The sequence below is a fragment of the Corythoichthys intestinalis genome, chromosome 19 (assembly GCF_030265065.1).
Source record: "Corythoichthys intestinalis isolate RoL2023-P3 chromosome 19, ASM3026506v1, whole genome shotgun sequence".
Taxonomy (NCBI): Eukaryota; Metazoa; Chordata; class Actinopteri; order Syngnathiformes; family Syngnathidae; genus Corythoichthys; species Corythoichthys intestinalis.
Window position 1 is genome coordinate 33,952,555 of NC_080413.1, and position 14,677 is coordinate 33,967,231.

The following is a 14,677-nucleotide window of genomic DNA, read 5'->3' on the forward strand; positions in this document are numbered from 1 at the left end:
CCCAATTTACAGTATATGAAAATAAAAGTGCACTGTTCAGTTTTTTTTTCCAATCCACTGCAGAAGCAGTTCACAATCCTACCACACTGGAGAGGTAGGAATTCAGTTGAGTCTGTTCTCATTTTAAACATAAACAGAAACTAGGGCTGTCAAACAATTAAAATTTTTAATCGAGTTAATCACAGCTTAAAAATTAATTATTCGTAATCGTAATTAATCGCAATTCAAACCATCTCTAAAATATGCCATATTTTTCTGTAAATTATTGTTGAAATGGAAAGATAAGACACAAGATGGACAAAAACATTCAACATACTGTACATAAGTACTGTATTTGTTTATTATAACAATAAATCCACAGAACGGCATTAACATTATTAACATTCTTTCTGTTAAAGGGACCCACGGATAGAAAGACTTGTAGTTCTTAAAAGATACACTTGAGTACAAGTTATAGTAATTTTATATTAAAACCCCTCTTATTGTTTTCGTTTTAACAAAATTTGTCAAATTTTCAATCAAAGAATTAACTAATAGCTCGCCATTGTTGACGTCAAGAAGACCCGCATGTGCAGAAGCATCAAAACAAATGACCACACATGCTGGCTGTCATCCGTCATTCCAGGGATATCATATTTTGCTTTTCAAAAAGAGGACACAAATAACAGACTTAAATAATCCCCGTTTAGGCTTATATTCAAAGTTTATATGGATCGATAGCATGCACGCACTGTCCGTGCATGTCACACACACATACAGTGGGGCAAAAAGTATTTAGTCAACCACTAATTGTGCGAGTTCTCCCACTTGAAAATATTAGAGAGGCCTGTAATTGTCAACATGGGTAAACCTCAACCATGAGAGACAGAATGTGGAAGAAAAAAAAAAATGAAAATCACATTGTTTGATTTTTAAATCATTTATTTGCAAATCATCGTGGAAAATAAGTATTTGGGCAATACCAAAAGTTCATCTCAATACTTTATTATGTACCCTTTGTTGGCAATAATGGAGGCCAAATGTTTTCTGGAACTTCATAAGCTTTTCACACCCTGTTGCTGGTATTTTGACCCATTCCTCCATGCAGATCTCCTCTAGAGCAGTGATGTTTTAGGGCTGTCTTTGGGCAACACGGACTTTCAACTCCCTCCACAGATTTTCTATGGAGTTGAGATCTGGAGACTGGCTAGGCCACTCCAGGACCTTGAAATGCTTCTTAAGAAGCCACTCCTTTGTTGCTGTGTGTTTGGGATTATTGTCATGCTGAAAGACCTGGTCACGTCTCATCTTCAATGCCCTTGCTGATGAAAGGAGATCTTCACTCAAAATCTCCCGATACATGGCCCCATTCATTCTTTCCTTTACACAGATCAGTTGTCCTGGTCCCTTTGCAGAAAAACAGCCCCAGAGCATGATATTTCCACCCCCATGCTTCACAGTGGGGATGGTGCAATTCAGTATTCTTTTTCCTTCAAATACGAGAACCTGTGTTTCTACCAAAAAGTTCTATTTTGGTTTTATCTGACCATAACACATTCTCCCAGTCCTCTTCTGGATCATCCAAATGCTCTTTAGCGAACCGCAGACGGGCCTGGACGTGTACTTTCTTCAGCAGGGGGACACGTCTGGCAGTGCAGGATTTGAGTCCGTGGCAGCATTGTGTTACTGATAGTAGCCTTTGTTACTGTTGTCCCACCTCTCTGTAGGTCATTCACTAGGTCCCCACGTGTGCTTCTGGGATTTTTGCTCACCGTTCTTGTTATCATTTTGACACCACGGGGTGAGGAGGGAGTTGAAAGTCCGTGTTGCCCAACGGCAGCCCCAAAACATCACTGCTCTAGAGGAAAGCTGCATGGAGGAGTGGGCCAAAATATCAGCAACAGTGTGTGAAAAGCTTGTGAAGAGTTACAGAAAACGTTTGGCCTCTGTTATTGCCAACAAAGGGTACATAACAAAGTATTGAGATGAACTTTTGGTATTGACCAAATACTTATTTTCCACCATGATTTGCAAATAAATTCTTTAAAAATCAAACAATGTGATTTTCTGTTTTTTTTTCCCAACATGCTGTCTCTTATGGTTAAGGTTTATCCATGTTGACAATTACAGGCCTCTCTAATATTTTCAAGTGGGAGAACTTGCACAATTAGTGGTTGACTAAATACTTATTTGCCCCACTGTAGGGCTGTGTAAGCAATCTTAAAATATTGCGTATATAGCGCAGAGAGAAAACCGATCATTCTCAGGCTTATCCTCAACCCATTTTTTTTGTGACTGTTGTCAAGCCCGGCCCTTCCCCAAAAGCCGTGTTCAATGAAAGCTAGGCGCTAATAACGCACGGCTGCACCGCTACCATAGCGTCTCTCTCACTTTTTAATGACGTACAGTAATTGCTGCATGAATTCTGATTTGGGAGACTTGACAATAAAGACCGCCGTGACATTCTGGAAAAATGTGGCACAGATCGGATTTGAACCACATACGAAAGTGACCCAGATCGGATTTGAAATGGTCCAGTTTTATGCGACTTGTCACGTTCAGACCGTCAAGTTAATGTCTCACTCGAATCGGAAAAGCACAAAAAAAATCGGATTCATGCATTAAGACCTGAGTATGAACGTAGCGTTAGAGATAGGGTGAGAAATTCGGTTATCCGGGACAGACTCAGGGTCGAGCCTCTACTCCTCTGCGTTTAGAGAAGCCAGCTGAGATGGCTTGGATATCCTGTCCGGATGCTTCTTGGACGCGGTTCTGGAGAGGTGTTCCGGACATGTCCCACCGGCGGGAAGCCCTGGGCACGACACTGGACACGCTCCGCTAGAGAGACTATGTCTCTTGGCTGGCCCAACAATGCCTTGGGATCGCGCCGGAGGAGCTTGTTGAAGTGGCTGGGGAGAGGGAAGTATATGGGCTTCCCTGCTAAAGCTGCTGCCCCCGCGACCCGACCCCAGATTTAGCAGTAGATGATGGATAGATGGGTAGCATTTACCCAACAATGTGCACGGACATTGTAAAAAGAGGCGAATAGTGGGATTTTAGACTGTCTGCTTTTAGTAACTAACATAACATTTGGAGCAGCGGTGCCCAAGTCCGTTCCTTGAGATCACCTATCCAGCCTTATTTCCTCCAACACACCTGAATCAAATTATCAGGATCGTTATTAGGCTTCTGCAGAGCTTGATGCTGAACTGATGAACATATTCAGGTGTGTTAAGGTGGGAGAGGCGGAAAACAAGCTGGATAAGACCAGACTTGGGCACCCCTGATTTAGAGGATTGAGCTATTGTAAAAGTATGGACATGTTATTTGGGGAGTTTAGAAGTTCTGGAATCCAGTCACAACTCTTGAGATTTTATGGGTTTCTCCAAATCACTGAATTCACCATGTTATTTTTTTTTTCAAATGATGACACTTTCACAGTATTGGGTTCTGTTTCCGCATGTTTGAACAAGCTGTGGATAATCAAACAATCCAAGGAGAGAAGACAATAACACAGACAGACTGTGATAACCAAGGATTAAATATAACTTGTGAAGTGAATGATTTCCCTCAATTCAGAAGAAATACAACATTTTTGTTGTTCACAGCTCGTAAGTACTGAGACTCAAATGACAACACCAAATACGGTGTGCCCCCCCCCCCCCCCACCCCCACCACCACTAGTCACATGCTCAGACACCATTTTGCTAATAGGTAAACATATATTGTCTTTCAGCTAATTTCACATGCTTTGATGATCCTGATTTTGGAAATGGATTTTTAAATGAAGTGGGTAGAGCTTCTTGTGGACCAAATGAGGTGGGAGAAAAAAATGCTATTTGCCGAGAAAGTGGAGAATGGGAAGATCGGGATGACAGCTGCACTCTTCAGATCTTTGTGGAACTACTTTTTCAATCTCAGGTGAGATCATTGACCCCCTTGATTTGAATTCTAGGAGAACAATTGGGAGCGGTACAGTGGTACCTCGAGACGCAAAAGCTTCAGTTTGCCAAAAATTTCACGAAGAGTTTTTCAAAGTTTTTTCAACTTCATATTACGAAAAATTATTCATCATACAAAAGATAATATGCACTGTAATAGATCATTCTCGCTCGCAGCAATGGAACAATGTAACCAAGCGATGTTGCGCATGAACACATTCAATGAACATGTTCATATTTTGAGCGAACGTGAACTGAACACATTATATTTTTGTCTCATGAACGTTACTGTAAATGTGATTATTCTAGTGCTTGTGAGCGGCGTTCATAACCTCGTTCAAGGTCAGGTACTGGTGTTGTGCAGCAATGCACCGTAAATCTCACGCAGAGCTCACAACATATAACAGAACGGTGATTTCCCCCATTAGATCTCCCAAGTCTCATTCCATTTGTTGGAGCCATATTAGTCATTGGCAAAGTTGGGTTGTTCCGGTGTTGGTCACTCATTGTATTGGTTTGTTGTATTTTGGAAAGAAATTGGTTTGTTTTTTGGAAAGATGGTGCCCCTTTTTTGTAGTTGATGGTACGGTAGCTGCAAATGGTGCACTTATCCAGTGTTTTTCAACCGGTGTAACTGTAATGTCCGTAACTGTGTGTGGGCCCTTGAAGGGGCCATCAGACTGCAGAGTGGTGACGTAGCAGGAAACAAGCAAAGAGGGAGGGAGAACGGCGTGTGAGAGAAGTTAGTGGTCGCATGTTGCGGATGCCACTGCTATTTTGTTTATTATTTTCCTTTGTTGCCACAATAAAGTGGGAAATTCATCACCATCTCCTCTTCTTTCCATTTCCCCATTCGGGCTTATAATATATTTTTTTTAACGTCGTCGGGCGGAGTTGCAGTAGGACGGTAGGAAGGAATAGGTGAAAGTTCTTGGTCGTGTGTAGATGAGCGAAGTGTTGTCTGTGTCGCGTTCAAAAACTGCTCGGATTTTTAGCCATCAACGACCTTGCTGTCCGCGACAATGTGGACCCCAGCACGTCTACTGCATATCATTTGGTTAGACTCGTCATGTGTCGATACACTCGAAAGTGTCCTTTCTATTTTATCCAAATGTGATGACCATCCCCCTGTGTTTTATTCCAACACATTGTTGAGAACAGCAAGGGGGGCTAATGCTAAAAATCCGAGCAGTTCTTGAACGCGATACGAGCATTGATCCATTCCAACAGCGGCATGGTGCCAAGCAAGCTTAAACGTCATCTCCAAACGAAACACCCGTCGCTTCAAAACAACTCAATGGACTATTTTGTTCGCCTTCATGAAAACACAGAGAAACGGGCAACTTTTTTGACAAAACTACGAAAGCAAATGAGAAAGCCCTCAAAGCCACTTACCTTGTTGCTAAATCCAAAAAATCCCACACCGTGACAGACATGAATTAATATTACCTGCCTGCAAAGTTATTGTCTGCGAGATTAAAATATGCTGTGCAGAAAATAATTCTGGAACATTTTTAGATTGGTGTGTGCCGCGAGATTTTTTCCAATGTAAAAACGTGCCTTGAGTCAAAAAAGGTTGAAAAACACTGCACTAATCAACTGACACGTATCAGGTGCATTTAAATGGAAGTGAGAAGCCAGTTTTGTTTTGGATACAGACGGGGTAGCCACACTGTTTTTGACCACCTAAACCATCTGAACATTTTTAATAAACTTACACGACATACGACCACGACTCATGACCACTGACCATTTACAAAACTTGCCATAAGAAATCCCTCACCATTATTTGGATTGTGAACAAGCTTCGAAACGCCTGAATCGCAATAAACCACAACTGGATCATCATCAGAAGGTGTGTCTGAAATTTTATACCCTAATACTACCTGGTAATCGAAAGCTGGCACACCATTGGCTATGTGAACCCAGGGTGATGATGGGACATGTTGTCCGTATACTACATTCATGAGTTCAGAATTAAAGCCTGTTTGACAAAACTGCAGATAAAGCCATGTGATAAAAGCACCGTAAAAAACAAACCTTAATAGCAGAAAATTATCCAACCTGACAACTCAAGCCACTTGAGGTTGTCATATTTGTTGTTTTGGCAAATATGAGAGAGAGGGATAATCCAGTTATCTTCACTCAGGAATGTGGGTGTTGATTTATGATGATTTATGACCCTACCTTTGACCTTTGATTGACAGGTTGACCTTTTGACCTTTGATTGATGGGTTGACCTTTGACCCCCACCTGTCACCCCTCAATTAAGGGATTACCCGTTGTTGCCCTTTGACCTGTACCTGTAGGGAAACAAGGAGGGGTTATGGGAAAGTGTGGGTGGGAAGGGAACAGTGTCCAGGCATGTCCGGACGTCTGGTGAAAGCGATGTGCCCTTTGACCCGTACCTGATGGGGAACAAGGGGGGTTATGGGAAAGTGTGGGTGAGAAGGGGGAACGTGTCCAGGCATGTCTAGGCATGTCCAGGCATGTCTGAACAAAACCCCTAAGAACCATGGGATTTGGATGGGTGTGGTCTGCGTGTCGGCTAGTTTTGTAGCATTGTTAAGTGAGCATTTTGGTGGGGTCTGCGTGTAGGCTAGTTTTGTAGCAATGCTAAGTGAACATTTTTTCGATGAGTAGCAACGAGGTAAGATCAACCATGATCAACGAGACGTGTGTAAGCATTAGCAGCGGTTCATTTTCAAGCATTTGTGAAACTACAGTTGTTCTATTCAAGTAACTTCCTTCCGTTTACTCCAAAGTACAGCATATTTCGAGTCTGAAGCTTGCTTGAACATTTCACCACAGATACTGCAGACAGAGCATCGACTTCAGCCCTAGTCAGCTTTTTGCTGCAACTATAGGTTGGTACTCATATATACATTTAGGCAAATAATTATGTATTTCAACCGGGTTTAATTCATTCTATTTCACAAAGTTAGCATGCTCTTTATACTTAAAAGTATCCAAATGAGAGTTAGTGACATACCAGTTTTGTTGCTGAAGAGTCTTTTCTCCCCAACTTCTTCCTTGCGATCCCGCAGGCCGACTGATTCGAAACATGTCTCAATACTCGACGCGAAACTCCGCCCTCTTCGATAGCTCCCGCCTACGGCGCAATGAAGCATAGTGTTCTGGTTATTGTGCAGTAGACCTAACATACAGTTTCAGAGATTTGCGCTGGTGAATGGTCCCGAAGTTTAGGTTTGAGTTTTCTTAACAGACTGTAATATATTTGATATAAATAAATACCAAATGCTCCAAAATACTGTAAATAGTGTTCTTATTCTTCAATCAGTTAATATAAACATCTATGATGTGAAAGATGTTATAGAATGTATAAGGTAATAACGTGTAGAACATGAAAAGCATAACATAAAATGCTGAATATGAAAGAGTACTGCATCTGAAGTGTTAGGTAGATATTATGTCAATGTTAATAGTGGTAATTCTTGGGGTTTGGGGATTTACTTCCAACTACAAAACACATTGTCTCTAAACTCTGTATATTTAGACATTTATGGGAATGTAACTTTTTCGTTGTTAGTAAGTTTATAAAGAGATTAGTGAGCGAGATGACTAAAGTTATACACTACATGAGATACTAATTCATTTACTTTTGGGGAGAAGTCATTTGTAACTGTAACTCATTACTTTTTAAAAGTAAAATTAAAAACACTGGTTACAAGTTAACTTTTGTGTTTAAGAACGGCAACTGCCGTCTTACTATTAAAATGAGCAAACATTAGGACGATTTGCATCTCAGTTTCATGACAAACGTATTAGTTGGAGAGTGTTCCATTTAAAAGACCCCCAACTATGACAAAACAAATGGAAACTAACTTCCACTTAGAAACTAAAATTACATGACATAAAATGTTGAATATAAAAGAATGCTGCATCTGAAGCGCTGTATAAACAGCCTCTGTTAATACTTGTAATTCAGGGGGTTTGGATGACTTACTTTAAAACGCATTGTTTATAAACTGTATGCATATTTAAACATTTATGGTAATGTAATTATTTTATTGTTAGTATGTTTTTAAAGAGTTTAGTAAGTGAGATGAATAAGTTTATACACACCATGACTTACCAGCTCCTTTACTTTTTTGGCAGAAGTAATTTGTAACTGTAACTCATTACTTTTTTAAGTACGATGAACAACAGTGGTTACAAGTTAACGTTTGTGTTTAAAAACGACAACTACCGTCTTACTATTAAGATGAGCAAACATTAGGATGATGTACAACTCAGTTTCATAGCAAGCGTATTAGTTCAAGAGTGTTCCACTTAAAAGACCCCTACCATGACAAAAACAAATGGAAACTAATATTCACTTAGAAATTAAAATTACGTGACATAAAATGTGGAACATTCAGGGGGTTTGGAAGACTTACTTTAAAACACACTGTCTCTAAACTCTGTATATTTAGACATTTATGGGAATGTAACTTTTTCGTTGTTAGTAAGTTTATAAAGAGATTAGTGAGCGAGATGACTAAAGTTATACACTACATGAGATACTAATTCATTTACTTTTGGGGAGAAGTCATTTGTAACTGTAACTTATTACTTTTTAAAAGTAAAATTAAAAAACTGGTTACAAGTTAACTTTTGTGTTTAAGAACGGCAACTGCCGTCTTACTATTAAAATGAGCAAACATTAGGACGATTTGCATCTCAGTTTCGTTAAAATTGTATTAGTGGTAGAGTGTTCTATTTAAAACATCAACTATCACACCAAAAAACAAAATATCGTCTTCTATGTTCAGGGGAGAAAAAAAAAAAAAAAAAAAAGTAACTTTTAGATTTATAGGTCATTGAGATTACAACATCCGCATGTTACTAACATAGATTTCTTACAATATAAAAAAGTAGATGGATATAAGTTAAACAAACTTAATTTTGAATATTAATTGAGTACTTTAATATTATTATAAAAATAAATAACATTATTTCAACAATATATATTGTTCAAAAAACATTATTTGAAAGCACATTATGCTTGGTTGAGATGGAGTCTTTTTGGGCTTGTTAGGGGATAGAGAGGAGCCACAAACGTGTTGACTTTTATGATAGGGATTAGAGAGGGGGGCACACACAGCCCCCAGATGGTTTTCTCAAACAGCCCTGTTTCCAGTTGAAGGTAACGGTTCACAAAAACGTACATCAATAATAACAGATTAAGGATTTACTTCAAAACGCAATGTTTATAAACTTTATGCTTAATTAAACATTTATGGTAATGTAATTATTTTATTGTTAGTATGTTTTTAAAGAGTTTAGTAAGCAAGATGAATAAATTATACAGTACATGAGTTACTAACTCATTTACTTTTGGAGAGAAGTCATTTGCAACTGTAACTCATTATTTTTTTTAAAGTAAGATTAACAAAGCTGGTTACAAGTTAACTTTATGTGTTTAAGAACGACAACTGCCTTCTTACCATTAAAATGAGCAAACAATAGGTTGGTGTACAACTCAGTTTCATTACAAACATATTAGTTCAAGAGTGTCCAATTTAATAAACCGAGTACCATAACAAAAAACAAATAGGAACTAATGTTCACAAAATTACACAACATAGAATATTGAACATAAACAATGCTACATCTGAAGAGTTATATGTTAGTATATTTTTAAAGAATTTAGTAAGCGCAATGAATAAGTTTAAACAGTATCCAGACCAAATGGACAGCCAGCTGAGTTCTACTAGCCATCTCCACCCCACTGCTAGTACCTGCAAACACCTACAACGCGATAAAACATACATCTGAAAGTGTCAATTTCAACAAGGGGACAAGGAGAGGTTAAAGGTAGGGGCAAAAAAGCAGGCTTCAAAGCCCTAGACAGTTATGTATTTAAAAATATCTGCAATGATACGATTATCTCGTTATTTCAAAAGATTTCCTGAACATTACTTTAGTACAGTAAGCATTTGTTTTGTGCATATATTCATTCATTTCACATTACTTTAGTACAGTACGCATTTGTTTTGTGCATATATTCATTCCTTTCACATCCTGAAGAAATACAGAAATACTGATACAGTTGGTGTACCTTCTCTTACAAAACAAAATCATCTTGTAATTGCATAATAAGTGCTGTTTTGCAAACGTTTTCACTTAAAAAGTGCAACAAGCAACAACTACGGTACCTCAAAAAGCATACTGTACATATCTGAACAATGATGAGGGAATATGTTGGACCATTTTTAACCATCTGTCCTTTTGTATTCCAAAAGCTACCACTACGTACATACACTTATCTCATACCTGAGTCAATCCAAGTGAACTAAATAAATATTCAAAACAGTATATGTTGCGTTACCAAGTTTGATAAAAAAACATTCAAATAAGAGTTAGGTAGTTACATACCGGCGTTGTCAATGGCCATACGTGTACACAGTTTGAAGATGAGTCACCTTTCTCATTGGTACGATTTATTCAAAAATAATTCTAAAAACACTTTAGCCATAAAACTATTCATTTAACTTTCTGCTCATAATACAATTCAATGTAATTGAGGTGGCACTGTCATGACTGAATGTCTGACTGTCATGCATCATTGTGTAAGGTTTGCTTGTTCCTCCTCCTTCCTGTGTGGGGTTTACGACGGGTACTCAAGTTTCCTCCCACATTCCAAAAGCATGCATGTTAGGAGTATTTAACGCATCAAATTGGTCACATAATTTTTGGGGCTATCCGGAAATTAGTCTGGTAACCCTTCCATTTTGGAAGGATCTTTGTGTTTGAGGCATTCTCGTAAAGCCTCCTATTTTTACCCATTACATACTTTCCTGAAGACTTAAACATTGGCATTATTTTTTTTCTTCCTCAAAACCCCTGTTTTTTTTTTTTTTTTTTTTTAATAAGAGCAACTTTATGTATCTTTTAATAAATTATAATAAAATGTATCCACACCATTTAGCAGTCTAAATTCGTCTTTTGAAAACCTCAGCTGTACACTCGCTGATGTCAGGCTTGTACAGAGTATTGTTTTCTTACACGCACAATTTATAAACCTGAATTACTTTTTTGCATGACCACAATAAGTAGGTAAACTGTACAGTTAATTGAATGATACATACTTTAAAAATGACCTGAAGAACCTTTATCAACATGGATTTTTCTTTAGAAACTCGGTAGCTAGGTTCCTGAAGGCATAAAAGATGTACTTTTCTCCAACAAAAGCTTTTGTTTTTTTAGTTCGAGTAATTACAGATATTTTTAATATGTCATAAAAACACGAAATACGACAATAAATACAACCAAGTCACTTTCGTGTTATGTAAGAATTTCAGTCCCAGTACTTGTATTTATTTATTTTTTTGTATGGTGTACATTTAAAGAGAATCACCTGAAAATATGTCTATTATACGGTAGCAGCTTTCTGTGATAATGTCATACCTGAAGTCAAATTATAGCCCAAATATTTCACGCCTGATATATTACATTGTTTCTTTTTTTTTAATTTTTTTTTTTTATATTTAATTATTTCAATGATTAATTATTTTTAATTAGGTGGCTGAGTGGTTAGCACGTCTGCTTCACAGTTCTGAGATCAAGGGTACAATCTCAGAGCTCCGGCCATCCTGTGTGGAGTTTGCATGTTAGCCCCGTGCCTACGTGGGTTTTTCTCCGCGGACTCCGATTTCCCCCCACATTCCAAAAACACGCGTGGTAGGCTGATGGAACACTCTAAATTGTCCATAGGTATGAGTGTATACGTGAATGGTTGTACGGGTCATTGTGGCCTGCGATTGGCTGGCAACCGATTCAGGCTGTACGCCACCTACTGTCCGTAGTAAGCCAGGATAGGCTCCAGCATAACCGCGACCCTTGTGAGGATAAGCGGCATTGAAAAGGAATGAATGTATTTTTAATTATTTTCATGATTAATTATTTCATGAACTTATTTTAAATCATTAATTTTTATTTAAAAAATGTTTAATGACTCATTATTTTAATATTTTAAATGATCAATTAATTTGTATTTCTATTTATTTATTCTATGATTATTTCAATTATTTTAATGATTTGTTTTAATTATTTTAAAAATTATTTCTATTAAATTGTGATTTAAAATTTCATTTTCGGATTCCTTATTTCAGCAGGTGGAACGAGCTGTAAGGTCTGAGTTACGTCGACGTCTGTTTGCCAGAAGTGGGTAGGGTAGCCAAAAATTTTACTCAAGTAAAAGTAGCGGTACTTCAAAATATTATTACTCAAGTAAAAGTAGTCGTCCAAAAAAATAAATAAATAAAATATACTCAAGTACAAGTAAAAAAGAATTTTATTTACCGGGCAAATACTGTAAATAAATTGGTCTTTCCAACCATCTCAGATTGTGTTATGCGCACCTATATCTTAATACATATTCTAAATGACCACAAATCTGCTGCATTATATACATGGGTTAAATATTAATATGTCATTGGTTCTCTATTGAGGTATCATCCAGGCATCCTCCACTTTATCAGCTGTGAGATTTTGGTGGCATGCCCTGAGAGCCCTAACTAAGTCTTTAACGCAGACTTCGGATCCACGATTCTTGCGCCATTCCTTCAGCAGCTCTCTGGCAGTCTCGTCCAAATCGTTCGGATGTCTCGTTGAGACGGAATCCAGTTTAGTTTCGGTCAGACCCAGCTGTCGTCCTAATCTACGCCAGTTACGACCCAAGTTTTCAGCAATCACATTTGCGGCAATGTCCAGCTTGGCTAAAAGGGAATAGGAAGAGAAAAAGGGGAAAATACTTTATTCATTCAATTTGTGGTTTATAGTCCTGCGCGGCTTATTTCTGGATTTTTACAGGCCATTGAGCTGCAAGTGTTTTAGTGTAGTAGTATGTGGACACCACATTCCGAAAATTATGGTAATTTGTAGGTATTGAGATTGTCAATTCAACGTTTCTTTGGCATTTTTAATTCCATCAGTTACAAAATTGATCTAAACAGGCTTTTTATTTTTTCCCTAACGTATTCTTTTTTAACATAGTCAAACCTTTTTGGTTACTTTGCATTTTATCAATGTAATATTTAGTAATTTTTCATTTCATTTTGCATGTTCATTTCCAAAATTTTGCATTTATGTGTTAAAAATTTGTTTGTTTTACTTCTTTTTTTTTCTCATTTGAAATAAATCTTTTTCTATTTTGTGTTTAGTCTTTATCAAAAAAGGGGGAAAAAATCTGTACAATGCAAAACAAATTACAGGTAGTCCCCCGGATTACGAACGAGAATTACCGCAGAAATCGGAATTAACCCTTTAGGTGCCCCTAAATACCCCCTAAACCTCAAAATAACTATCCCAAAACATGTATTATACGTCGTAATAATAAAATTAAAGAAAAATAAAATAGGATACTGTACCTGCCATCATTGTTGGGGGATGGTATAAAAAGGTACACTGACGGCTTGTTCACAAGTGGGGACACAAGAGTTCTTGATTCGCTGATGTTTACGGTAGTTTTTTCTTTTCAACCACAGACACACCATAGAACACGTTGACCTGCTAGTGAAGAAACAGGTAAGTCGATGTGACTTATGAATCTTATTTAGAGCTTGGTCGAGCTGCTTATGCTACACCATTGCTTGCTGCATCGCACTCTACATCCTTAGTAGAATACAGAAAACAACCTGATTGGGTGTGCGCTCACTAGAATTACATTTATAAATTTCACCATTTTAATTCAACTTGTAAACAAATTATTATTAGCCATTGGGGATCCAACGATACAGTTAAGTCACGGTTCGGTATGAATTTTGATACAAGGTACACAACATAAAAAATACAAGTGTTATTTCTTTTCAATTATTTTGCTAACAAGCAAAAATAACAACACCATCATATAAACAATGTCATCATATAAACATGCATTATAGCGCATAATATTTATGTACTTACTTCTTACTGATCTGAAGAAATTTTGTATAAAAGTGCTGAGGACAATCTTTACTCTTTGTAAAGTGAGGCAGGGCACAATGTTGATTGCTACTGTTCTCTTAGCAGGTATGTTTACCACATGAGCAAAACATCTTATTTGTGGTCCCAGTCCATCTGTGTTACGTACTGAATTAACAATATTTGCAGCATTGTCTATAGTCACCGGTATGGATTGATTTGGCCTACTTAATTCCATTCAGTCATGGCGTTTTTTTTTGTTTTGTTTTTTAATTCATCACAGTAATATATGGACTATGTGTCCCATGATCACTCTGGGGTCACACAGCCAATGGCATGGGACTTGGGGGGATCTAACGAAGCACATCTAGGTTGCTATTTGATATCTAGTGTGTGCGCGCGAGTGTTGTTAGGCATGAAAAATAGTTAACAAACGCCACAGAAGTCGGGTCTGCTCATTACTGCACTACATCATTTGACAATCGACTCTCATAAACAGGACAAATTTGAAGTACAGTGCTTTTAATTTGCCACTCATTGTTCATCATGTAACCGTGAGTTAGAGCTCTGTGTCCTAGGATGTTAAGCTGTCTGTTGTCAAAGCGAGGTTATTCGTAGCAGCCAAGTCGGCAACAATATATTGGCGGGGTTCGTTGTCATTATCCTTACAGTCAGTCTTTTAGACTTAAAAAAAAAAAGTCTTTTTAAATATGAACGAGTGGGGATAACATATCAGCTCACCCTAAAGTTTCTGTCTTTCCTCACATGCAATGATTCTCGTGCGCCACAGCTCCCACCTTACAGACAGTTAGAGGGAGGCTGCTGGCGGCAGAGTTTGTTTTTTCAAGGTG

The 14,677-nt window shown here is 37.8% G+C and overlaps 2 protein-coding genes across 2 annotated transcripts in view; one reads left to right on the forward strand and one right to left on the reverse strand.

Moving 5' to 3' along the window:
* The window catches only part of LOC130907375 (adhesion G protein-coupled receptor F5-like), a 58,478-nt gene that overhangs the window by 12,231 nt on the left and 31,570 nt on the right, over positions 1-14,677 (forward strand). Inside the window, 2 exon segments of the mRNA XM_057822374.1 lie at positions 3,480-3,590; positions 3,716-3,900. Of these exon segments, the coding sequence (XP_057678357.1) occupies positions 3,480-3,590; positions 3,716-3,900 (296 nt within the window).
* LOC130907992 (FAS-associated death domain protein-like) lies at positions 11,927-13,425 on the reverse strand. Its single transcript, XM_057823571.1, has 2 exons — positions 13,295-13,425; positions 11,927-12,643 (listed from the first exon to the last, which is right to left on the reverse strand). Exons 1-2 carry the CDS (start codon positions 13,302-13,304, stop codon positions 12,369-12,371), a joined length of 285 nt encoding a protein of 94 aa, XP_057679554.1. The 5' UTR covers positions 13,305-13,425; the 3' UTR covers positions 11,927-12,368.